The 25997-nt window shown below is 39.4% G+C and overlaps 2 protein-coding genes and 1 long non-coding RNA gene across 5 annotated transcripts in view; all 3 read right to left on the bottom strand.

Moving 5' to 3' along the window:
- The window catches only part of LOC122845240, a 37269-nt gene extending 34458 nt beyond the window's left edge, over nucleotides 1–2811 (bottom strand). Inside the window, exons 1-2 of the long non-coding RNA XR_006372997.1 lie at nucleotides 2765–2811; nucleotides 368–404 (exon numbers count right to left, since the gene is read on the bottom strand). This is a non-coding gene — a long non-coding RNA (uncharacterized LOC122845240). The remainder of the gene's footprint in view (nucleotides 1–367; nucleotides 405–2764) is intronic.
- Nucleotides 2812–8128: 5317 nt separating this feature from the next.
- On the bottom strand, nucleotides 8129–12975 carry hspb1 (heat shock protein, alpha-crystallin-related, 1). The gene is made up of 3 exons (XM_044141419.1): nucleotides 12410–12975; nucleotides 9851–9914; nucleotides 8129–8767 (listed from the first exon to the last, which is right to left on the bottom strand). The coding sequence occupies exons 1-3, from the start codon at nucleotides 12795–12797 to the stop codon at nucleotides 8611–8613; spliced, it is 609 nt and encodes a 202-aa protein (XP_043997354.1). The 5' UTR covers nucleotides 12798–12975; the 3' UTR covers nucleotides 8129–8610.
- Nucleotides 12976–14552: 1577 nt separating this feature from the next.
- srrm3 (serine/arginine repetitive matrix 3) overlaps nucleotides 14553–25997 on the bottom strand; it is an 88918-nt gene continuing 77473 nt past the window's right edge. Inside the window, exons 11-15 of one of the 3 annotated variants that reach the window (XR_006372998.1) lie at nucleotides 21754–22031; nucleotides 20780–21031; nucleotides 20570–20695; nucleotides 18028–18176; nucleotides 16286–16424 (exon numbers count right to left, since the gene is read on the bottom strand). Coding sequence is in view for 2 of the 3 variants with exons in the window: in XM_044141418.1 (XP_043997353.1) it covers nucleotides 16160–16424; nucleotides 20570–20695; nucleotides 20780–21031; nucleotides 21754–22031 (921 nt within the window). In the remaining variant the exon portion in view is untranslated. Of the gene's footprint in view, nucleotides 16425–18027; nucleotides 18177–20569; nucleotides 20696–20779; nucleotides 21032–21753; nucleotides 22032–25997 lie in introns of all 3 variants that reach the window. The other 2 variants (XM_044141416.1, XM_044141418.1) reach the window with 2 other exon arrangements.

Raw genomic sequence — 25997 nt, forward strand, 5'->3', positions numbered from 1 at the left:
AAAGAGGGAATTATAGTTCTTACTTGCATTCCTGTCAGAGTATATGTTCAGCTAATTCTGTATATAATAGACTGGCAGGTTGTTGTAAATGATAATGGGGCAGATCTTGGTAGCATCCTGCATCCAGAATGCATTTCCTATAAGCATCCAGAAGTATTTGCAGTAGAAAAACACGGGCTTCAGAAATAGTTTTGGTTCATAAATAAAAATAAGCTTCAGATTTAATATGATATACCGAGCAAAACACTGACGTTGCTTGTAAATTCACTCATAAAAAGCAGAAACTATTTCTTGAAACTATCCTAAAAGGGCAAAAATACGACTGTTTCAATTAGTGATAGCTTTTAAAATGGAGGATATGACTCACCACCCAGAGCTGCATGGGCCAGAGGGACAGCACAGGGCTAAAATAAAGGGGAAAAAAAAGTTTAGTCAGTTGCACCCAGAATAAACCTTTGATTGCATATTCACATTACCAGTCAGTGGAGAGTGGGAGGCTCCCCAGTGTTGTACACACTGAAAGGAAGTGTATTATGCTTTCAGATCTGCTCTAAACCAAGGAGCTGTTTTCATGTTACTTTACAGTGGAGTCCAAACTGCATCAGCTCTTCTTTGTTCTAAATAAACCCGAGACAGAACAACATTCTTGCAAAACCTGCCTATAGAAATCGCATGTGCAAATTAAGAGACATGACACAAGCACACGCAAACCTTGAAGTTTAAATGGACAAGTAAAAGAAAATATGCATGTCAAAAATGTTGTTTGCTCCTAAAATATGCATTATATATTTACCACCAAGAAAAGGTCTGATTAGTTCAAGAAAGCTTAAAAGAAAAAGTTTTCTGAGATTACAATTCACAGAATATTGCTAGAACAGAATGAAGACTATCATCTTATCAATAACTTTTCCTAATTGAAATAAGTACAAGGAGAGAACTGCATGACTGTTCTTTTACAGGCTAGAACAAAGTATTCTGAGTGGATCTGAAAATGTTACTTTTCTATTATTGCAGTGATGGAGAGATTTTTGTCTGTTTTTGTATTGGTACCTGTGTCCTCCAATGTGTTTCCAATCTGTATACTATTTTCTACTAGAGTATTAGTACATTGGTGCATGCTACCAATATTTTATTCAAAAATAGTCAAACTCACCAAACCAGTTTGACTGGTAGTTTAACTGGTGTATGATAAGGTGTTCAAAGATTGGTGCACATTAGATTATAAAGCTTTCATTTATTTACAAAATCTCTTTGCATTACCTTTTTTCCCCTCCAATTTACTCATAAATTGAAAGTAAATCCAATTTACTCATGAAGCCACTAGGAATCAACACAATAATTAGCACTGGTTTCCCAACTTGCAGCTAAAGCATGCTTGACTCAGGTTGGATCAGTCAGCCTTATGTACCATCATTCCATCCATTGTCTATACACATTTGACCATGAGGGGCGGCATGCTGGTACCCGTCTCTAGCAGCCATTAGTTAGCCTTAAAAAGGCTAAAACAGAAAAACATTATAATAAAGGTTGGTTCTGGAACATCTGGACATTACTGTGACAACAAGGAGTCTTCATGGTCAGCCCTGAGCATCTTCTGCATGACAGAAACGGTCTCTTTAATCAGATTTATTGTAAAACAGACGGCTACAGGAGCTCCTTTCTACCCGCAACCATCAGCATCTTCAACAACTCTTTGAAGAAAATTGTATAATATAAGTTACAACCTTTAATTTTCCCTCTGGGATTAAGAAAGTATTTTATGACAAGAGGTGGTGTACACCCCGGACAGGTTGTCAGGCACAAATACAAACAACAACCACGTCCATACTAACAAAAAAAATCATGAGGAATGTAATCAATTCAATAACATAAAATTATTGTCCATCATGTGTTTTGGGGTGACTTCGTCCTTTTATTCAGTTAATTTGGTTTATTCTTCCTGTTCAGAAGTTTTGTTTGCTTTTATTTACTCTAATTTTGTTACATACATAACGCTAAGTCCAAGCAGCCAAAAATTCTCAGAGAATCTACATTAAGTAACGAGTCTTATTAAGAAGTGCACATTAACTTTTGCAGTCCTGTCAGTATAAAACTGGCAAAATATCAATTTGCTTATTTTTTAACAGTTGAAATCAGGGCAAGATGTTCTTCAAACAGTGTCAATTTTTATGTCGGTACTGTGAGCAGTTACAATTACTGTGGAAGAACAGATAACCCTCCACCCCCAAACAACTTACCTAACCGCAAAAGTTTAATTCAGCTACTTCATTTTTCACTGTAATTGACAGTGCAGACTATCAATAGATTTCCTAAGAATAGATTTTTCCCAAAACTAGACATCGGAGCAGATAATTCAACTTCCTCTAAGGAAAAATAAATATATCTTATTAAACCAGGTAGTTGTTTCCTGGAATAAATAGAAGATTGTGTCAGTCAAGAACCGTAATTTGGCACATTAACTTTTCCACTCAGCAAGGGAGCGGTGATTATTTTAAACAGCTGGTGGCCAATAATTGGTCGCAGGCTAATCAACCCGAGTTGCTACCAGGGAGAATAAACAAGATGCCACCTGCTTTTAATTATTACAACTGCACATGGATACAGGTATCACGCTTTTAATTTGGTCATTGCATGATTAAAATGTATTTTTTTAAATCCAATTTTAACGTCATGACATGATTTGTTGAGGTTGAAGTGAACCAGAGGCAGAGGCGTGGAGTAAATGGCGATATTTATGAAAAACGATGATAAAACGGTCACTTACAAAAGAGCCAGAAGAACACAAAAAAGAACCGAGTACTTGAAGGAACATGACGGGGTTGAACCAGGAGGAATGAAAGCAGGAGAGGTGTATAAATACCAGGAGGTTAAAGGGTGGAGCTAAAGCCCGGACTGATTAGCTAATGAATCGCAGGTGTGAGGGCACAGAGCAAGAGGATGGCACGAGAGAGAGAGAGAGAGAGAGAGAGAGAAAGAGAGAGAGAGAGAGAGAGAGGGGGGGGGAGAGAGAGAGAGAGAGAGAGAGAAAGAGAGAGAGAGAGAGACTAACTGTACCTAAACACAAAGAATAATTAAACATAACCTAATATATAAGAAATGACTGAACTGGAGCAAATCAGAGGACTGATCTTAAAAGAAATAAGAATAAAGATAACCGCTACATGAGATTCGTCTTGCTCACAGTCATCGTTCATAGTTTTGATCATTTATCTGTCTGTGTTACAACAAATGTGAGTCTTGTGAAGGGATTGGTCAGGGTTGTCCATAATTTTCTTGATTTTTTTGTAAAATCCTTTTTTGCACCAGTCGTTCCCAGAACAGAACCATTTTATATCCCTGTTCTCCTAAAGCATGCTTTCCACTTTCTATGAGAATCTTCTTGCTTCTTGCACGCTCATTAATAGCTCATTAGTGCTCCCCCTGGTGGATCGGTTCTTCCTGTTCAGTACCTCAGGTTTATGTGTGTGGAAAGGCCAAAATAGCCTCATTTCAATAAGAAACAGTTCCAAAACAAAAATACTTAGGTTTTCTTGCTCTGCAAATATGTCTTTTGTAGAATTGTTAAACTATTGGCTTTTTTTGTTTCTTATTTCAGAGAACAAGTATCCTAGAAATTACTTGTCTTTAGATTTACAATGTTAAAAAAGGTAAGGTGGAGGGCTCAAAGTGTTTTAATTTAAACCTGAGATAATCATATTCACCATCCTCTTCTTAGCAGCTTTTTTTTTAGGTCGTTTGCCACCGGAACTATTTCTGTGTTTAAGTGTAATGCAACTTTCTTCTTTTTTCTTTTATATAGTTTTATGGAATAAGTGCAAAGCAAACCCATCCGTTCTGGTCCTAATCATATATTCATTTGGTTGGTACTTTTGCTGGACTCCAACACCGTTACTGATTCAGAGTTTCTTGGAAAAGTGAGCTGCTTAAGATAAGATAATACTGTTTGATAAGTGTTTTAAAATTCTATATGTATTTTTAAAAAGTATATGTTTTAGACTCTATTTCTTAACCCATTATCTAAATCCATCCGTACATATTTTTCATATTTTTGTCATCCATCCACTGGATTTCACCGATTTGCATCATATTCATGGTGAAATTTTGTATTTATACTTTAAAACCAGGCAACTTGAGTCTGAGAAAGTATGAAATTTTAATTCTAAAATTTGTACATTGGTTGTGATTCTACTGAATTGCTCTGCGGGGTTGTCTGTGCGAGCATGTGTTGGCTTTCTGGCTGGAATAACATTAATGTCAGCTTCAGAGAGCTCCATCACTTCCTGCGTAGGATTCAGCCAAGCACTGGAAAGAGGATTCGCACACTTTATGCTTCAGCTGGTGCTTGACTTAAATTTTTCTCCTCAACAAGTAAAAAAATAAAATAAAAGCAATCGCAAAAATCTGAGGAGAATAAAAAAAAAATCTCCAAAACTTTAAATATCATTGTATTAATTTCCGGATGACAAAAAGCATTAGGCTGCTGGCTATTAAGCTCTCCCTCGCAAGCTTTATATTGGAAGTTCCTCCTTGAAGTCAAACTATCATTACTGTTCATTCACAATAACAAAATTACAATCAAAACATACAGAATATTTAGCAATATCCAAATCTATTAGTACAACTATAATCAAATTGTCACAATTTGCACATTCAATCAGCTTCTCTGTACACCAGGATTACTCTAAGATTCCTAAAATTAGTCAAGACTACATCAAGAGTGTAATGACAACTTCTCCAGCACAAAAAAATAATAAATAAGATTAAGGTTTGAATTGGCCTAGTCAAATCCTGGGTTCAAATTATACTTAAATGCCGCCTTGATTTGACTTTTTCCTACATAAAATGGCTGAAATAAATTAATTTTGAAAGGAAGCGTGGCCTGATATTCCTCTACAGATTGATGGCAGATGTTTCTGTGACTCGTTCATAGGTGCAGCACAAGAGCCAAATCAGAAGCCAAATGAAGGGAGGTCTGTGCTGCTTGCACACCCTGCTCTCTGTTGTTACACAGTAACATTTTATAAAAGCATTTCTGGTTCGGCGGAGTGCGGGAAGTTAGGATCTGAGACGAATCCAATTAGCAGCCTTGGATCTCTCTGCTTCTTTACACAGAGCACTCCACCGGTTTACGGCCTGGAAGGGTTCTGGATGGATGGGGGATGTCATGAATAATGCAGGCCTGCATTAAAAGCAGGGGGATAGTTGTGATTCACAGAGGAGGAAAGGTTGACATGCAAAGTGGTTTAGAGACAGGTGCCTTGTAAGCCAGAGTCTGTCCAGCATTCATGAACTCAGCATAAATCATAAGTCATATATAATGTGATTCTCTGCTGTTAGGTTGATATTTATTACAGCTAATACAGTCACACGTTGGGAAAACAGCTGGGGTTAGTCTAATCGTAGCAGACCTACTGCTCTCTACAGGTCAAGGGGGGGGGGGGGGGGGGAACAAAAGAGAAAAAAAATAACATATTTTTCTGGGTTCCACTCTTGGTAAACCTACAACATGCTCAGTGCATAGCCGAGCGCTCTATAAATAGACCCCCGCCCCCTTCAGCTTTGGAGTCAGGAGTCGAGTGAGTGAGTGCATTAGCGAACAGGCATGCAAAGCGAATAACTGCAAGTCGACGTGGAGGAAGAACTAGAAGTGATGGAAGCAACCGATCTAGCAATGATATCACAGGCTTCAGGTTTTATTTCACTCAGCGCATTTCCTTTAAGGCTTCTTACACATCAGTGGCATGAGAAAGCAGAGCGCTGTGCATGAGTCAGCGTTTTTCTCAGAACCGTGATAACCTGAACCAAAGTGAGATTCCTCTGGAATGAGGTAGCCTACTTAGATTTACTTTTAATTATATATATCCATTATTGACGTGCATCAGCTTATGACTTAATTATGATAATATTTACAAATGTAGACCACCTGCATTTTTCTGTTTACACAAGGAAATTTCGCGCATGTGGACAATGCTGGATGGCAAAAACATTATTCTACATGCCATCCATAGCCGCGCTGCTGCCGTATGAATCCTGGAAATGTAGGTATTATTAATTTCGTGCTGTGCTCCACAGCAAAGGAAAACCCGCGGAAGTACAACTCAAAACCACGTCTGTCTCGCTCTCTGCATTGGCCAAGGTACACGCAGACTCGTTGCTATAGCAACTGACAACAACGCCCCTAAAAAATATTTCAAACACAAATACACATATACACACACACACACACACACACACACACACACACACACACACACATATATATATATATATATAATTGTCTTTCTTGACTTTACTAAAATATATTTTTAATAAAAAATAAAATTTTCTTTAGTTTATTAAACAGAAATACTTATTAAAATAAAAATTATAATATAGACAGTCCTTTTTCATTAACACTGTGATGACACAACATAACATGGATCCTGTTCACAGCTTTGGAGCAGAAAGGAATGGATTTAACAAAACAGTTCAAGTATAATACCACATATAGGCTGACATGTCCTCTTTTGTAACTTTGGGCTAATCTTATGTTGTAATCCCATTTTATGAGTGAAACAGTGGAGTGGGGCAGGGGGAAACCAGTGGTTGTACCTCATTAACAGTAGTTTTTATAAGCTCCTGTCAGAAAGTCTATTTCCTCTAGGTGTGAGCATCAATTCTCCAAGACCAAAAAGCTGCTCTGCGGGAGCACTTGATAGTCCATGACTTCCCATTCTGCAGAGTAGGTCTCCTCTGGCCTCTGGTTGTGGCTCAAAAGTGAAAAAGTCCATCTCACCTTGGCTGACAGTTGCGGTAGGGCTCTTCAGTGCAGGAACAACTTTGCGGCATTCCTCTACCAGAAGTTCTTTCACTTGTTCTCTCCCACCTGCATCTCTCAGCCATCAAAGTTTGAATTTCAGACGACTGACAGCTGCGAGAAGGGCCTCCTTGTCATCCAGCACACCAGCAAAATGAGTCTTGGTAGCCTGAAAATATAGTTGATATGTTTTGATAGCTAATATTTATTAAGTAATTGAAAAACTTGTAACCTTGAACCTGCTTTCCTGGATGCGGATGACAGTGTGCAGAGGGTGGCTGGCGTTGTCCATAATAGTCCCGGGTTTCTGTAACGTTCTCTTCTCTGACATTGTTGCCAGAGAGTCCAGCCTCGTACCGACCACTGAGCCTGTCTGATTTGTTTCTCAATCACTTCTACTTCTTGGCCTGAGTACAAACGAGACCGTTTAGGAGGAGAAGAAGAACAAAACAGACTGACTTTGAGATGCTTCCACCCCAACGTATAACAAGACGCTGGTGACAACAGACTGGTAAAACAACCCCAGCAGCTTTCCACAGATGTTAAAGGATCTCAGTCTCCTTAGGTAAGTACATCCTTGTTTGGGCCTTCGTATAAAGCTGCTTGGTGTTGCTTGTCTAGTCCAGCTTGTTGTCCAGCCACAGGCAAGGTACTTATTGGTCTGCACGACCTCCGCCTCCACCCCTTCCTGTCAGAACTGGTCATGGATGGCCTCTGACCCTCCTGAAGTCAATGCTCCTTTCCCTTGGATGTGTTTAGCTGCAGGCTGTTTCTGTGGCACCAGACAACAAAGTCCTTCGCCAGGCTCCTGTAATCTTCTTCCTTGTCTTTGATGCAGCCCATGATGGCAGTGGCATCAACATACTTCTGAGTGTGGCATGTAATATGACCCGAATATACATACCTAGACATTATTCTTATGCTACTGTTATGCTTTAATGTTTACATCTTTCACAAAATATCTGAAAACATTGTTTTCCCGTTGATTCTGTTTCTTATATGGAGGTTTTGTTTAAGTAAAAGTCACTAATCTCAAAGTGGTTTGAGAGAATAAGTAGCTCTCCTGTGAATACTTCACCGATGTGCAATCATCTGAAGCAGCATCACTGACGCTCTGTTATTGTAAAACAACCATCAGGCTGCATTTCGCCAGGCCTGAGTCACTCACAGGGCCTGGCTTGTTTCATTGCTCTCTTTTGCATGACTGACCATTGCATGAACAACTCAGTGAGAGGAAACTGCAACATCGAGACGCTTGATGTTTCTGTTATTATTAAACACAGCTCAGTGTGACTGATTAAACATCTCAGTGAGGACAGAGAGGAGACCTTGTAGGTTTAATTTTCTTTATTTTCTGGTTCAGTGGCTTAAAAAACAAACACATTTTCAGATAAGAATCGGTTGCTTGCCAACCCAGTGACACAACGTTACTGGCAAGGGACACTACCGAGTGGATTTGAAGATGCAACTAATAGCAGCTAAAATAATCTGTGAATGGGATCAAGCTGAGTTGAGTCCTTCGGAGGAGTGTAGTCGCAGCTCAGTGAACTGGCACATGGCGGTGGTGCAGATGTGTTTACACGATGCGCTCGGCTCAATGCTGTGGACGGATGGGTGAGGACAGCAGCGGCAAGCCACAGGCCCAACTTGGGAGGAACAGTAATATATCCCCCCACTTATATTTACAATTACCGGTAGACAAAACTCTTATATAAAAGTGTGTGTGTGTGTGTGTATGCCTGTGGGCGTGTGTCTGTGTGTGTCGCTGAGTCACTGGCATGATGACTGAGAGAGGTCAAGCCTGGCTCTTCTTTCTACTTCTTGGCCACGGCTCCTGAGCTCTCCACGTTTACAGGAATGGTGGTCTCCGAGTACTCCAGGGCTGGCTTGTTGATTGGAGCCTCCACAGTCAGGATGCCCTCAGGAGACAGGGAGGACGTCACCTTCTCCATGTTGGCAGTAGGGGGCAGACTAGAAGGGAGCAAAAAGGACACAGTCAAGTTTTGGGGTCTCAAAAGTACTGAATCTTTTCACATTTTTGTCCACTTACATCCCAACCTTCAAGGCATTTTATTAGATCTTTTTTTTTTAACGGATGAAAATCTTAGTGTGTTGTCCCACTTCATTATGTTGCTGCTAAATAAAATGCAGAGCTATTAAATATTTTCAGAGGTCAACAACATACAATATTATGCAATCCTGGAAACAAATATCTTTGTCAGAAAACTAACTTCGCAGTACACTGAACTGTCATTGAAATAAATAGATACTTCTTTAATACAAGAACAACGAGAACAGCCAACACTTCACTCTGCAATATATTAAACGCAGTATTGCATTACAGCCTGTAGGTGGCAGTAGAGCTCTGATGAACTATAGATTCGCACAGGCAGGCCTGAAATCTAATGAATCAGTTATAAACTCGGACAGATCTAAAAGTAGACAAACGTTACAGCAGCAGAGGTATGTTTAAACTAAAACTATCAGTCTACCTTTTCTTTATAACATAAGCTTTGATTTGGTTGTCGGCTTATTGCTTTATATTTTAATTATGTCATTGTTTTAGATTGCAAAGGTTCCCAGACATCCAGGACATGGCAAAACTAAAAAAGGCTTAAAAATAAAGCAACTTAAGTTATAATTTAAACAGCCCATAACTTGTGTAGGGAGCCATTTCAATAAATCAATGTTCATGAGGAATTTTATTAAGGGCAGTAACTCATTAAAACCTTACATTTTTATAAAGGTGTAGCAGAGATTAGATCAGTCAGACTGAACAAAACTCGTATCTAAGCAACAATTGAATTTTAGTTTTACTTCTCAATAGTTTGCTTACTGAGAAAAACACGTTTAATGTGCATTACTAGTCATTTTTGGTCCTGCAGCTTGAATGTGGTTTAAAATTTTTTTAAACCACATTTAACGTTACATTTCACTGTAACTTTGCCGACCCCCCCAAAACAGGGCTCAAGAAATCTTTCTGTTTATGTCCACCCCCCCAATAATGAGATAAGATTTACGCCCTTGGATTAATGATAGTTAAAAGTTACTTACGTGTATTTTCTGGTAAAGCTTCTTGACACAAAACCATGTTCGTCCTTCCTTTCTTCATGCTTGCCTGTGAAACCGACAATAAGGCATTTCGTTAGCCTTATTGTGTATTTTCACCATGTAATTAATGAGATTCAAAAGATAAATTCTGTTTAATTTTGCTATTCAAATAGTTCTCTTAGTATTAAATGAAATCTACAAAACCTGGGACTGACACACAATGAGGACAGAAGACATGATTAAGGAAATTAGCCCAAGCTGCGTCTCCTGTTTTTAAACCATGAATTAGTGTGACGGGCCTGGTTCTTCTACAGCTGCAAACTTTAAAACTTGGTAGGTAGAAAGGTGTTTCCTTGCCTATGTCAGGGACTGTACCGAACACTTACCTACACTTACCCTCACTAATGGATAACCAATAATTCATTAGCAAATTCTATCTAAGAAAACAAGTAACTAGGAGATATTTTAGCATGAAAAAAAGGAATAGAAGGAGAAAAAAAACTACCCTTTAGGGTTTTCTGGTGGTGGTAGTGGAGACTGAATGTAGACTTGGTATTTTTTTTAGTGTGTACACTATGCTAACAAATTGTTAGCAGGATTTGATACATGGTAAGGCTACAGGGATTGAATAGTTTCTAAGCAGAACTGAAAAGGACCTTTGAAGGTTCTCAAACTGTGGCAAGAGGACGCCATTTTGGGCTTTGGGTTACCTTCAGTGGTACGCAGAAATTGTATTGTCAAACATTTACAATTTTTGAATACAAAACTGATTAATTGTTATAAGGCAAGAAAAGTAATGTAAGAAAAGCAAACTCAAAAACTACAGTGGAGAATATTTTTTGCTAAAACAGGAGCAAACAGGGGCTGCACAGTGGTGCAGTTGGTAGAGCTGTTGCCTTGCAGCAAGAAGGTCCTGGGTTCGATTCCCGGCCCGGGGTCTTTCTGCATGGAGTTTGCATGTTCTCCCTGTGTATGGTGGGTTCTCTCCGGGTTCTCCGGCTTCCTCCCACAGTCCAAAAACATGACTGTCAGGTTAATTTGTTTCTCTAAATTCTCCCTAGGTGTGAGTGTGTGTGAATGGTTGTGTGAAACTCGCTAGTGCAACCTCTTGAACAGATTTTATAAGGTCAGAAGTGAAAGTAAATAACTTATTACAGCAGCTTTTGCTATGTTTTTAAATGTGTGGCAGCCATATTGGATTTTCAGGTCGGCCCTGGTGAGAAACGTTTGGCTTTCTTTTGGAAATTCACTCGGAAGGAACTTCCTGTTTTATTTGTCGATTATGAAACATGGAAATAAAATGCAGAATTACACCAAAGCAATATTAGAATAACCTTCTACTGCCAGTGGATCAGAGGATGTTTTGGCCTTCATTTTATTTCTGTCAAAACATTTAAAAATTAGTACAAGGTCTGAGATGAACTGGTTTAGTCCTTGGCACTCTAAGGAATAGTAAATATGACTATTTTCAATAGTAATATTCATCTCATCTTGTTCATAAAGGCCTTTGCATTATTATTATTACTATTAGAAGAAGAAGAAGTGGTTTTGGCATTGCATGTCTGTGTTGCTTAAACACTGCCCCTCTTTCATGTTTGTTTACTGTGAAGAGCAGATAAAGGCTGCTGACCTCAGACAGACTCATATCTTCTCACCAAACTGCTTGATTTAAACACACAACTTCAGCTCAGCTTCTTTAGCAGCCTTTAGTCGTGAGCAGGCCCACACCAGCTGAGGAGATAATACTTCAGTGTGTGGAAAAACAACTCTAATTAAGCTGATGATGTGAAGGTTTAGACATGAAGAGCCAAATTCCCCTCGGATTGAATCACATGCTTTGTTTATCTCTGTTTTCCTGACCAGGTCCAGTGTCTAACACCAGCCTGGCTGGCTGGCTGGCAGTGAGGCAGTGGGACGGGATCCAGGTGTCCTTTTAAAGTAGCAGATAGCCGCTGTGACTCACAGTTAAGTCGCTTTGCTATGAGGATGGTCCTTTTGGTAATGCCATACAGGCGGCGGAGGGTACAAGGATTCGGAGATCAAGGTTATTACGGGATCTTAAATCAGCTTTCAGTTTAGTGTTTTAGGATGATGGAAGGGCAGCGAAAATAGCTTTTTCCATAGCTGACCTGCTAACTATCTCCCACAAACTGCATATTGTATATCTATGGGCTTCTGTCCCTCATGTCAGGGGGGAGGGGCACAATACATCTTGGGACAATATCCTGAGGTGAAATTATGACAGGATGGGTTAAATATTACAATTTTGCTCTGCATGTCTGTTAGTGCTTGCAAAAGTTTCCTCCCACAAGTTGAACTGTGTGTTGTGATGTTTTTAGAAGGACATCGGCCAAAATACTCCTCCCTTCCTTTGGGGTGGGGTGTCTTGAGATAATGTCCTGAGTTCTCCTTATCCTGCAACTGGAATCTTATCCCAAGTCTTAAGGGAAAGTTTTGTCCTCTTGTAATTCTTGCTTTTCCAACTCCTCACATTTTTCTCTGTGAAGGAAACTTTTAAAACAAGCATGCTAAAAAGGAAGGAAGGAAGGAATGAGTGCTCACCAGAAATTTCCACAACGCCGTCCTTGGTCTTCACCACCAGCTCCTCAGGTGAGAAATGGGGGACGTCCAGGGAGATCTTCCAGTTGTCCTGCGTCTGCTTGATCTCGGACATCCCGCTGCTCATCTGCCGGGACAGGGCCCTGGCTTGGTGGGCCATCATGTGGCTCGGGTGGTACATCATGGGGGCGTGGGGCATCATGACGTCCGGGCCCATGAGCGACGGCCTCATGTACCCGGGCCAGTGGGTGGTGGGAAACCCAGGGAAGTCCTCGAAGACGGGCGGGAGACCGAACGCCTGGTCGAAGATGCGGCTGGTTTGGTTCAGGTCCCGGAACGGGTCCCAGCTTGGGGTGCGCTGCATGGTGAAGGGAATGCGTCTCTCGGCCATGCTGGCTGCGGTCAGTCAGAGGAGGTGTGTCTGCAGAAGAAAAGCTCTAAACATGCTCCCTGCCTCTCTGCACAGCACCTTTATACGCTTTGAGACACCAGCCCCTCGCTGTCAAAACATCCCACCCACTCGAGCCCCACCGGCACACCTCCCCCAAAATGTCTTGGAAAGTGCTGGAACCTCTATTTGAGGCAGACGCAGCATGTAAATAGAATCCAACAGGAGGGCGGTGCGTAGTGTCAGCTGCTGGGGCCTCTGTGGAAATCCTGTGAGGAAGCCCCTCCCCTCTCTGTTCTTCTGAAAGAAACTAGAAAAAGCTGGAGAGACGCGGGATTGTTCTGGGAGGAAGTAGATAAGTTTGCATTTTTGACAGAGGGAGAGAATTTACCTCCATCAGCTGTAAGAAAATAATAACAATGAAGACGTTTTAAAGCTAAGAATCTAAAAAAAAATATCAATGTAAAGAAAAAGGAAGGATGCATTGTATTCATTTCCAGTGCATTGCTCTACAGACACAGTGCAAGCAGTCAGTCTTTCAGTGGACAGAAGAGGCCTCTGACTGAAGACTGCTGCTGTATTTCAGTCTCATGAAAAGCTAACAGCTCAATTTCCAGGCAGCAGAGAATATTGTCTGCACCAACTCATCCTGGATGGATCCATCAGTTGTTGGTAAGATCTACTAATCCACCTCATTTGCTTTTGCTGCTCCTCTTTAAGAGTCTTTGTGGTTGTTTGGTTAAAAAGCCGTACAGAGAGACGATGGAGTCGGGGATATGACCCTCGTCTTTTATGATCCTTTGATTCGACCTGTTTGAGTTTTTGATCTTGTGTATTATGTAAACCTGAACGTGGCACATACATTTTTTTCCCCACATTGGGTTTCAAAATGTAATAAAATATAATTAAAAACACATTATGTAATAATTTGCCTGAAAGTGACGCAAAATATGTTCAAAGATTTTATTACATTTTGCGTTGATTTTTACATAATGCAGTTTTAATGATACTTTGACATTTTGAAGCCCAGTTTTATTATGTTATCACATATTGCCGCGTTATAAATAATGAGTATTAGTTCGTAATACTACTTGAGCTTCTCATTTTTATAATGTTGCTATTTTCAGTGCTAAAAGTAGCATAGCTTGCTCTTTTGATTACTGTCTTGTCTTAGCTTCTCTATATAACATGGACAGCTCTTTTCGTTCAAAGTTGTGATCATTTTGTGATTTTCTAATCACCCTTTTCATCATCAGTACCTTCTTTAGCAGTTTGGGCTTTGGTAGCTGAACCACACGGGCATTCACCACTGTTTTCTTGTTGGGCCACTCTTCAGAAAACCGAACAGACTGAGAATACCTCCAGATTCAGAAAACCGAACAGACTGAGAATACCTTCAGATTCAGAAAACCGAACAGACTGAGAATACCTTCAGATTCAGAAAACCGAACAGACTGAGAATACCTTCAGATTCAGAAAACCGAACAGACTGAGAATACCTCCAGATTCAGAAAACCGAACAGACTTGAGAATACCTCCAGATTCAGAAAACCGAACAGACTGAGAATACCTCCAGATTCAGAAAACCGAACAGACTGAGAATACCTTCAGATTCAGAAAACCGAACAGACTGAGAATACCTTCAGATTCGCTCTCTAGTATCCCACCAACTAGCATGCGTCACGAAGAAGAGATAATCAGTAGAGCGTTATGCCTTCAGAAGTGTAAAACAAAAGAAAAAAATGCATAACGCAAGAGTTTGATTAATTCCTCATTTGTTTAATACCATGGAGCTTAGTTTGTACAATACAAAGAATGAGCTGAACAAAAGGGGCAATGATATACTTGACACACCGGTTGGGTTAAGTCTGCTGACACTAAGAGTTTAAGAATGAGTGGAAAAAGACTCCATCAAAGGAAAGGAAGACTTAAGTGATTGTATCACCGGTTTACTTGCTGTCCTACAGACGATGCTGCAGTTGTTGTTTTGTTATAATACATCTTCAGTTGACGGAGGTAACTAGCGGTGTAAATATGATGTGGAGTTTTCTGTCGGGGACAAAAAGATAGTTTAAAAACAAAATGCTCCACCAGAGCTCAATTAGAAATATTGAGCTTTTTCTCTCATTCAGTTAAAGCAAAAAAGAAAAAGAAAGAAAAAGAAAGAAAGAAGGAAAGATGGGCCTGGAGTCTAAGCAGGCTTGTTGTAGAATAATTCACGAAGCATCAAGTCTGGGCTGTCATTTCAAAGTCAACCCACATTCATAAATTTTTTTTTACTTCATTACTTTTTGGTCAGCCGCTAGTATGTAAACCAAAACTGTCTTGTTTGATCATATCCTAATGCATGATCTACCTGCATTAGTGACAAAATGTCAAATAAATTAAATATCAAATAAATAAATAAATAAATAAATAATCCAATAAACAAACATATAAATAGGATAAACTCGAGGTGAAAACACAGGTGTGCCTGGACATAATTTTGCAGTTTTCCTTTAGAGCAGCCTGAGTTCAGGCTACAGACTACGCGCTGATCTTTGAAGACGAGGTTTCCATACACACACACACGCACACACACACCCACACATACAGATTAGTAGAAAGAACATGGTTATGGGAGGAGAGTAAAAGTACGTAATACACAGCACCCATCCCCCCTCCCTTCACACACTCAATGGCACCCTTCTCAGTTTATAAATCCTCTTCCAGGAGAATCTTTTACCGAAGTAACATGCTAAACACACCTGCTGAAGCTAAATGGAATATACAGTGCATAGTTTACAAAGCCAGGACTTATCAGAGTTTAAATCTATACAGGCATATGTATACAATAAAAGTTATAATCATAAAAAAAGGTTGTTTTTTTTTGTTCCCTCCGTTTGTCAAGTTCTCCTTTGTTCTAACTTTTGTTGATCTCTGCTATTCAATAAGAAGACGAGTTTGAAGGGATGAGCACATGATGGCAGGGAAAAAAACATCTGGAAGGTTTTCTTTTGGTCGGCTTTGTTTTCTATTTAGCTCCTGCTTGTTTCATTTTTTTAGAATACATATATGTTTTACTATATTCACGAAGCATGTGTTTGTTTACCAGCTCCCTTCTGGTGGTGGAGGATGAGACGGAAAGTGCTAACTGACGGTGCGATTTGTTCCTTGGGCTCAGTCAATTGATGATTTTTTTCTTTTGACACGTGGAAATTGTTTTGTCTGTGATACATGATCGGAGACTGTTAGATCCAAATGAATGTGCCGTAATAAAATACATAGTGTCTTTGTTCAGGCTCTGTTCTGGAGACGGTGTTGTCCCTGATGGAGGAGTTTGGACTCTGGAGGGAAGACGCGCAACATCCTCCACCTGTCGGCGTTCAGAACCCCGGGCTGTCGTAGCTGCTGCGGCTGTAGTAGCTGTGGTGGCTGCGGGAGCGGCTCCTGCTTCGGCTCCAGCTCCGGCTGCGGCTTTTGCTGCGACTCCGGCTCCAGCTGCGGCTCCTGCTGTGGCTCTGGCTTCTGGTGCGGCTGTAGCTGCTGTAGCTGCTGTAGCTTCGGCTGCGGCTGGACCGGGACGGGCTGCTGTCGTAGCTCGACGACGACGGACTGGGCCGGTAGTACGGGATCGGCCGCTTCCGAGCACTGGTGCGGAGGAGGGGGAGGAGGGGCAGGGGAAAAGACGTCGGAGAAAGACAGCAGTGTGACAAGTTAGAATGAGGGAGGTGTTAAGATATTAAGATGATCAGGCTGTTATCTGCAACGTGATGCTTTAGAGACAAGATCAGCAAGTCAAAGTTAGATCCCAGAAACAGTAAACAAGTGCAATTTCTAAAAGAGATGAGCTTTGTGGGTTATAAAAAGCTGACCATCCACACACTCAGCAGCAGGAAAATGCATTTTGTTAGTTAAAGCTTGAGTAGATTGAGTTGTTAATAGCAACATTGGAATTGCTTCCTGTAAGGTAATCAGCTGTTAGCTCCCCAAAGAACCGCCTTTCTTTCTCTCAGTAGAGGCCATCACCCATACAGACCAACAATGTGGGACGGATAAATGCTGCCAAGGAGATGCACAACATGTCTGCCCCTCCTTTTCATTCCAGCAGAACTGTGGAGTTTTTAACATTTTAGTTACGTGTGGACTATTCACTCCTGGCTCAAAACTCTGACTCAAATGATCCAATCGCAAACTGGAAATGCTGACAATACTGTTCAGTGTGGAAGTTCGTACTGAAGGCAGACGAATTAAAGTTATCTGTTTTTAAATATCAGGTTCTTCAAGACGTTTTCAGAGTTGTAATTAGGTTGTCGATAGGCTGTTATGTTTAAACCAGAACAAACATAAATTTGCTGTTTTTTTTTTTTTGTTTTGTTTTTTTTCATTCCAACTTCGAATTTGTTTTGACACAAAATGCTGACAGCGTTCACATTTAAGGTAAAGATCTATATTATCTGGAAAGTACACACACAGTCCAATTAGTTATGCTAATTGCGCGAGTTGTGCTAAAGCAGCTTATGATGTCAACTTGGTAATTATTTTGTCTGATTTTATAAAATAATAAAATCTAATTTCAGCTGCACAGGTATGCAATGTGATGTCAGGCATTTTCAATAAAATATCTGACTAATTATTGTACTGTCAATAATAACTAAAACAATTACATTTTCAATTAAAGCCAGATTGTATTTTGCTTGTTCCTTTTATTTATTTATTATATTGTAAATTTAGTTCCTCACAATATTCCAGAAGATTTAAAATATTTAATTGTGCACAAAATCTTTGGTGGGTGCATATCCGAAATAAACATGGATGTTTGCTGAACAGGGTTCAGACTAACATTTGTTTGCAGTTTATTAATGTCCGAATATTGTAACAAATAGCTAACAGAATGAACTCAGAAATGTTTTAGTTGCCTGTCATTTTAGATTAACTCCTGGGTTTGACAACATTTCACATTTATGGGAAAAGTCCAGGCAGTTCTGTGGCTTGAAGGAGTTTTTGTTGGGTCAGAAGGTTTTTAAGATGAATCATAAAATGAAGGCTCACCAGAACCTTCATCTTCTGTTCTGCCAATAACTGAGTAAATAGACCTTGGTAGCATTTTAATGTCTGCGTCCCTGCGCTGCAGCATTAGTGCGTGATGTCAGTGGGGTGTAGCTTTAGAACCGAACTGTGAGTTTCAGAGATGTGATGAAGAAAAAGAGAGAGGACAAAGAAAAAAAACAAAACAAGATGAGTCCAGGTTTACTCAGGAGAGCTCTGATGGTTTGATGTTCAGCTGAGCGTCAGGGGTCAGACTAGCAGGGCTCTGCTGCACAGCAACTGTTACCAGGGTAACAAGCCTGCAGCATTTGAATTCAGCAGCATCCCGTTGTCTCCATGTGAGGACCTTCAGGACTGAAGCAAACATGACAAGGTACACTCATTTCACTCATTAAGTCTGTCAACGCTTTCACATGAACAGGGAGAGAAACAGCAAAGTGGATTTAACAGAAGTGGGGGAATCTTCCTTTCTTCCTGCTCAAGTAACCGATTACAAGAAACAATACAATAAGTAGGACTTATGAGAATAAAAAAATAATCCTTTAAAGTGAAGAAGAAACTAAACATATATGGCAGATAAAAATGATGCCTAACATGTTGTTTTTCTCAATAAAAATATCTCTAATAATTCTATTGGGACGAAATTCACGGCAAATCTCTGAAAAACACACAGAGAAATCAAATTGAACCAAGAACTCAACATTGATTCATAAATTGTGCATGATAATTGTAATCACACTGAAAAAAACTTATATTACGAATGAAGAAAAGGCATGTAAACCGAAGAAACCAGGTGAAATCTGTCAGTATTTAGAAACCAATCCTGCTGCTGTGTGCAATTCAACATTAGCCGGTTTAATTTTAACTGGTGACCTATGAAACGTTTTCTCATTACAGAAGTATGACATACGATGGGTAAAGTAAAAAAAAAAAACCTTCACAAAAAACTCCAGTAACACTTTATTTGACGGGTTGTGAATAGGACTGTCATAACACCGTCATAAAAATGTCATAACACCGTCATAAACATGTCATAACACCATCATAAACATGTCATAACACCGTCATAAACATGTCACAACACCGTCATAAACATGTCATAACACCGTCATAAACATGTCATAACACCGTCATAAACATGTCATAACACCTGTCATGAACATGAATATGTCTTCATGAATATTTATGACTGTTGTCATAAAGTGTCATTCAGTAAATCATGGCACTTTTAATACAAAGTGGACATTATTCAAAATGTCTTTGTTATGACAACTTGACATTAATCAAGAAATCATGATCTGACATAAATTTGTTATAAAAGTATTACCGGTTAAACTTTAGCTTTAATAACATAAAGCTGCATCATTTTTAAAGCTTAATGTCAAGTTGTCATAACAAAGACATTTTGAATAATGTCAACTTTGTATTAAAAGTGTCATGATTTACCGAATGACACTTTATGACACTTGTCAAATATTAATGAAGACTCACTCATGTTTATGACGGTGTTATGTCATGTTTATGACGGTGTTATGTCATGTTTATGACGGTGTTATGACATGTTTATGACGGTGTTATGACATGTTTATGACGGTGTTATGTCATGTTTATGACGGTGTTATGTCATGTTTATGACGGTGTTATGACATGTTTATGACGGTGTTATGTCATGTTTATGACGGTGTTATGTCATGTTTATGACGGTGTTATGACATGTTTATGATGGTGTTATGACATGTTTATGACGGTGTTATGTCATGTTTATGACGGTGTTATGTCATGTTTATGACGGTGTTATGACATGTTTATGACGGTGTTATGACATGTTTATGACAGTGTTAAGACATGTTTATGACGGTGTTATGACATGTTTATGACGGTGTTATGTCATGTTTATGACGGTGTTATGTCATGTTTATGACGGTGTTATGACATGTTTATGACGGTGTTATGACAGCCTTATTCACAACCCCTCAAATAAAGTGTTACCAAAACTCCTACTGTTCCAAAACATACTGACCACAATGCCTACAGCTACGTTTCTAAACCTCTCAATGCCCCAACCTGCACTGTTGGGAAAACATAGCTTCACTATGAACCGATGGTCTCAAACCTCTTTCCTCAAGGGCCAGAGTTTTTTTTTCCTGATGTGTTATCTTGGAAAAAAAATAAATTACGCATTCATCAAATACAGATTTTGGTTATACATCAGTCAGTCCTGAAGCAGTCGGTCTATTTTTTAATTCAGTTCAATTCATTTGTATTTCTGTAGCGCTAATTCACAACAAAGGTAGTCTCAAGGTACTTTACAAAAAACAATCATTCAATTCAATCATTTTTACATTCCGATTGATCAAATAGTACAGTATGATAATTTAGGGTTTCAGAGACGTACAAAGGTTTCTAAGGAAACCCATCAGATTAAATCAAGTCATTTACTCACCATATTCACTCCTCCTGGACAAGCATGCATAGTTTACAGTTTTTCCTTTCTATTTGTATAATCAGGCAAGGTGTTTGATCTACACTGTCCATATTACTGGGTAGTTTTGTTATCCACTAATGATTAACCTGAAATCTTATGTTACAAAGTCCAAGTTTCCTGCTTCTAACTCCTTTTGCATGGCATCTCTTGAAGCTGCTAAACACGAGACATTTTCACACATGAGCAGGACATTTTATTGATAGGCTGTGGATGTTCTGTGACAGAAACCAGGATATTTATTCCGGTGATAAAAAGGCGTTACCTGGTGATCCTCCGAGCCTCCATGAAACTGGGAGAATCCCTTCTTCTCTTCCTGATGGGTGAGTAGCTGCGTGAGCGGCGCCGAGCTCGGCTGTCGGCGTCAGAGCGGTTGGCGCTGTCCTTTTCTCTGCATGACAGACAGTCGGCCGTCAGAGCGGCAGCAGCAAAATGAATCTAGATGGCGAGTCCTTTGTCCTTTGCTGGGTCTCACCTGGAGACGTTCTGTCTGCTGTGCGGGGACTTGACCTTGACGGTGCCCTTGTCTCTGGAGGCCGAGCGCGAGGACGAGCGGCCGCTGCTCCAGGAGCTGCTGCGCTGCCGGAGGTTGGCTTTGCTCCGAGACTCGTCGTTCTTCCTACCTGACACGTGTGAGTGGCGTCCCGGAGACACTGACGGGCTCTTGTGATGCGCCTGACCTCGATTAGAGCGGTTGTGACGCTTGGAGGAGTGGCCACCTTTTGTCCTGAGGGAAAATGCAACAATTTAATCAATTGATTTGTTTATTAATGTAAATACGTATTCTGTTGTTTTGTTGACTTTCGTGTCTGCAATAAAATCAATAAATCAAATCAAACACACGAGCGACACTTTATAGCCAGAATGCAAGCTGCAGATCAATCCAAAAATGTAAATTGTCTGAGCAAAAAAACAAACAAACAAAAAAAATCTATAAATATTTAATATTGTTTCTTTCGTGTTTTTCCTCTTTTTAACATGTACATTGTTTTCTTGTAAAAAGCAATATAAAAACTGCCAGGAAAGGAACATTAATATTTACCATAAAAAATGCAAATAAGAAATTTTCCAAAGAAAAAATAAAGTTACATTTTTGTACTTTATGTCGTCCCTCATTTATCTGAAATTCAATTAGACATGCATTTTTGGGCATCTTTCTCCCACTTCTCCCAGTATTGAACAAAACGTCCATCTGTTGATGTCATTTTTCAACCCTTTCATTAACGGTTGTTCATGTTGTACGTACCGGTACATTTTTTCCCCTCACAGATCTATTCCATTAAGTTGTGAAAGTTTCCATCCTGGATACTTCAATTTAAAATCAAGAGGAGTAGGAAATTATGAAGACGCATAACTTTGTCAACCTCTTTCCAGAATGCAACAAATTTCAACAACCCCGCGGATGGCTGATCGGTGAGAAAAGCTAGAAAATGTCCAGCACCGACTTACTTTCGCTGATGACGGGACGTCCTCCCTTTGTGAGCGTGGTTGTGCTGGGAGTGGGCCGAGTCGCTGCTGTGATCGGGGGAGTGGGAGCTCCTTCTCTGCCCTCTCTGACCGCTTCTCCTCCCTGACGTCTGAGTTAAGGAGCTCCCTACAGCTGCGATCTTGCCATCCACACTCCCAGTCTCTTCGGCTTGGTTCCTGCTGGGGGCGCTGTGGAGCTTTTGCTCTTTTAGTAAAGTAGACTGGATGCCTGCAGAGCTCGCATTCAGCAGACGCAGCTTCTGCAGAGAAATTATGACCAACAAAGGGGAAAAAAAAGAAAAAAAAAAAAAAAAAAGAAATAGGACAAAAATAGCATCAGAATGTTTCCAGGCTGGTGATAAAGAGCTACGGTTTACTTGCCAAAAGAAGGTAAACATCTAAAAGAAAAAAGATCTAGGTTTTCTCCATATGGCTTATAGATAGTCCTCTATGGTGCAGCGCATGCAATACTTGACATGCAAAACCATAATGAGTTGAAAAAAATAAAAAGAAGAATCGCAAAAACAAACAAAAGAACTAGGAAGAGAGAGGGAATAAAGAAAAAGTGAGCCAAATAAGTTTTAGAGCAGAGGCAGAAAGTACAGAGCTACAGATTCTGGAGAATAGAAAGAGGACTTCTTCAGTTTTTTTTTTCTTTTCTCTTTTGTTAAGTAATGGCTAAAAAAAATTTAAAATGAAACAAAACAGGAAGAGAAGACAACTTGACGAAACATCACAGAAATGGAAGGAACAAAATAAAGAACACAATTATTGAATCAGTTGAATCAGAAAACAAACTGACTGCTACTCAATTTTCTCTGTGTGTTTCCTGAGAACATTTGCTGAGATGTGAACAGCGACCCATTTTCTTAGTTTTTTTTTTCTTTTTTTTTTTAATGGTTACTCTTGTTTAACTCCCTTCTGGTTAACATCCACTTACCAATAAAGTGATATTCCCTCCTTTAGTAGGTAAGGTATGAAGAAAAGGGAAAAGTGGGGCAACATAAGTGCATCATTAGATTCACAAAATGCAAGAGAAAAAGACACAAAACCCTTCCCTGCCAGTGACTCATGAGACAATGCATGGAAATCAAGAGAAAAGAACTGAAAAGCAAAGAGGAGAAACCACAATGTGCAGGGAGTCCCTCACACAGAGCGTAAATCCTCCGGACCCGGGCGCTTTCCTAAAAATCACGCAGCAGCTGCCTGGTTCAAAGGTGAAATAAAACTCTCTCTCTGTCTACAGAGGACCTGGAATGTTTGGACGTTACCGACTTCAGCATCTGGGCTGATGGAGCCCCTTAATCCAGGACATTAGTTCTTACAAAAACAGCCTTGTTGCTTTCCAGAGAGCTGCTCCAACAGAGAGCTACGGAGCATTTCATCCTTACTGACGTTGTCCAAGATTGCTGGAGCGGGCAAACCTCCATTGTAGTGGTAGAAGAGTAAAAATGTAACCTTTTCATTGAGCTGAAGTGAAAAGCAATTCTTAAAAATAAAATTAATTAAAAAAATACCGTTATAATTATAGACCACTGTTTACAAGGGTAAGGCTGATTTTATTATATAAAGTTGTGCAAAAGTATCCAAAGTCCTTTCCACATTGTGTCATATCACAAACATAAACGGTTTATATTTGGGCTTTATGCGACAGACTAATGCTAAGTAGTGCACATAAAATTGTTTTAGTCGGCTGATCAGATCAACTTCAACATGTTTATGGTGTTTCTTACATGACTTATTGTAAATTGCTTGCCTGTTTCTCTCCTTGCCCAGTTTTTGTAGTTTGAGACGATGAGCATGTGTTAGCAAGCTTCCCATGTAGTTCAGCATATTTCTTTAAAATATTTAAAATGTGGAAACAAGCATAGAAATTTGTATGCTCACCCCTCAGGTCGTGTGTTTTCATGTTTTCCTCTTCAATTTCAGGACAACCGCTGTTTTCCAAAATGGCTGCCGTTTTATTTATTTTTTATTTTATTTTATTTTACATTTTAAAGTAATTATTGGTATAAAGATGTTATCTATTTTCACAACTTGGATGAACTGTGTGTAGCACTAAATGTTTTTAACTTTGGCCATCATATTCATACAACTTTAAATTAATATCGTAACATTTCACAGGTTAGCATTAGCTTGTACTCGTTTTTAATATGTTCAGCAGGTTAGCTTTAGCAGAGCTACGTTTCTTTTTGGTTAGCTGTGACCACCATTCGTGATATCAACTACTTGTTTTAGTGCAAACAAATAATATTCTTCAGCATAACCATAAATCGAACAAGAGCAAAAAATATATATCTAAATTCTATGGTTCAAAATGTTCATAAGTTTGTGTGTTTTGATACCAAACACATTCATCTAATTCCACAACGATCATGGTGTCCATCTTGAAAAGTTGTCTAGCAACCAAAATATCAACATAATTATTTTTTATGGGTCCAGTTATGCATAATTTGACACTGAAAGTATTTATCTGCGATAACTGTGGTTTCAGTGTCTAATTGTTTTGGGGGGGTTTTTCCCGCTTGCGTTCTTGTACTTTACAGTCATACACTGTCTTTCTTTGATAGACCCAAACATTCATATAATATAATACACTGAAGTTTGTGGCTGTAATATGACAAAATGTGGAAAAGCTTGATATTTTTTTTTTAAATATTTTTATTTATTTTTTTGTGAACAAACCCATTGAAAGGACCAAAACGAACAAGTAATTCATGATGTTACAACAGTTTAAAAGACATTTGTCCAAACTAAAAGCTGTTGTTTGTTCATGTGAGCTTATGAACAGTGGTACTTTCTATCAAACACATCTGGAACTTTCTTCACTAGTAACTCTGATATTGTTTTGATTGTTTGTCTTTTATTTATTTTCAAATAAAAGTTTCATAGAAATAGCTCTTCTTTAAGTAACTGGTGTCCTGAAAAAGCCTGTTTTGAACGGGAAGGTTTTGTCCAGAGACAGTATTTGTGTTTGTGGTACTGAGGTCACAGCCATTAGATTTTCTTTTTAATCTTAATTTTTATCGTCATCGCAATAGTACCACAAAATATCATGATAAGATTGTACCCCATACACATGTGAAGATTGATCCCAAACAATATTGTGAGTTTTTAAAAGCTTTTTCTTTGTTAAAAATACAAACAAACATTATAAATTCTACTTTGTGGGAAGAAACATTTCACCAAGGAGGACTATTATGGCTTTGAAAAAAAAAAAAAATCTGGAGCTTCTTTAAGGGTTGAATGCATCCGAGGCTCCATAGGGACCAACTACAAAACACAAAGAATAGCTTTGGTCTTTTCAAAGGATTTGTTTGTAGGAGGAAATAATACGGCGATGTCGACATTATCCTTTAAACAGTGTCTCGTATTGTACGCTTTCAGCAACAATAGAGCCTAGATTAGAGATTCACGAGGGCGCTTAGGAACTACAACTCTTAATGCACTCTGCTAGAAAACAAAAGGTAGAAAGAGAGCAAACCTCCAAAACGTGTTTCATAAAAAGCAAATTTAGCAGGATCTTCAGCATGCATTATCAACGGGCTGAACAGCTCAGTGAAACTAAAGATAGGACAAAAAGCACCGACTGATTGTTGCAGAAAGAGAAGCCGTTCTCCACGGGAGAGAACACAACTAAGCGGTGTAGTCAGAAAATATACAACCACTGGTGACTGTGATGGCGGTCAGAAACTGTCGGAGAAAAAAAAAAATCAATATGGAGGAACTCAAAAGACGAATGTACTAACTCACCAACAAACAGAGAAATGCCGGACAAACAGAATGCATTTTACCAAAAACAGAAAGAAAAGCAAAGTAATGGGACCTGGAAGATAAGAGCGGGATAGTGGACTTCTGAATGAAGTTAAGGAGTAAAGAGAAAAACCAGAGCTCTAGGTAATCCAATCTCTCACGAGTCAAATCATAATTGATGAAGTCAGACTGATTTAGTTAAAGATCATTGGTCAACAACAGAAAGAGAGAAAGAGAGAGAGAGAGAGAGAAACATTGACGTCACTCAGGCTAGGGTGCTTGTCACATTCTCATCTGCATAAAGATCACGTGCGTAGGCAAAGCGTTACCTACCTTCCATTTCAATCAGTGACACGTATGCAATATCAACAAAAAAAGGAAAGAAAGAAAAAAAGGAAAAAAAAGGAGAAAGGAATGTTCTCCGCAGCGAAATGGGAAAAAGACAATGACCTCTTTTAGTATCACAGCTACAT

Source organism: Gambusia affinis, linkage group LG15 (assembly GCF_019740435.1).
Source record: "Gambusia affinis linkage group LG15, SWU_Gaff_1.0, whole genome shotgun sequence".
Taxonomy (NCBI): domain Eukaryota; kingdom Metazoa; phylum Chordata; class Actinopteri; order Cyprinodontiformes; family Poeciliidae; genus Gambusia; species Gambusia affinis.

Coding starts and splice junctions, on each gene's coding strand:
- hspb1 (XM_044141419.1), bottom strand. CDS start 12,797: ATGGCCGAGAGACGCATTCCCTTCACCATGCAGCGCACCCCAAGCTGG. Junction 9,915..12,409: donor CGGCGTTGTGGAAATTTCTG/GTGAGCACTCAT, acceptor TCGGTTTCACAG/GCAAGCATGAAGAAAGGAAG. Junction 8,768..9,850: donor AGCTTTACCAGAAAATACAC/GTAAGTAACTTT, acceptor GCTCCCTTCTAG/TCTGCCCCCTACTGCCAACA.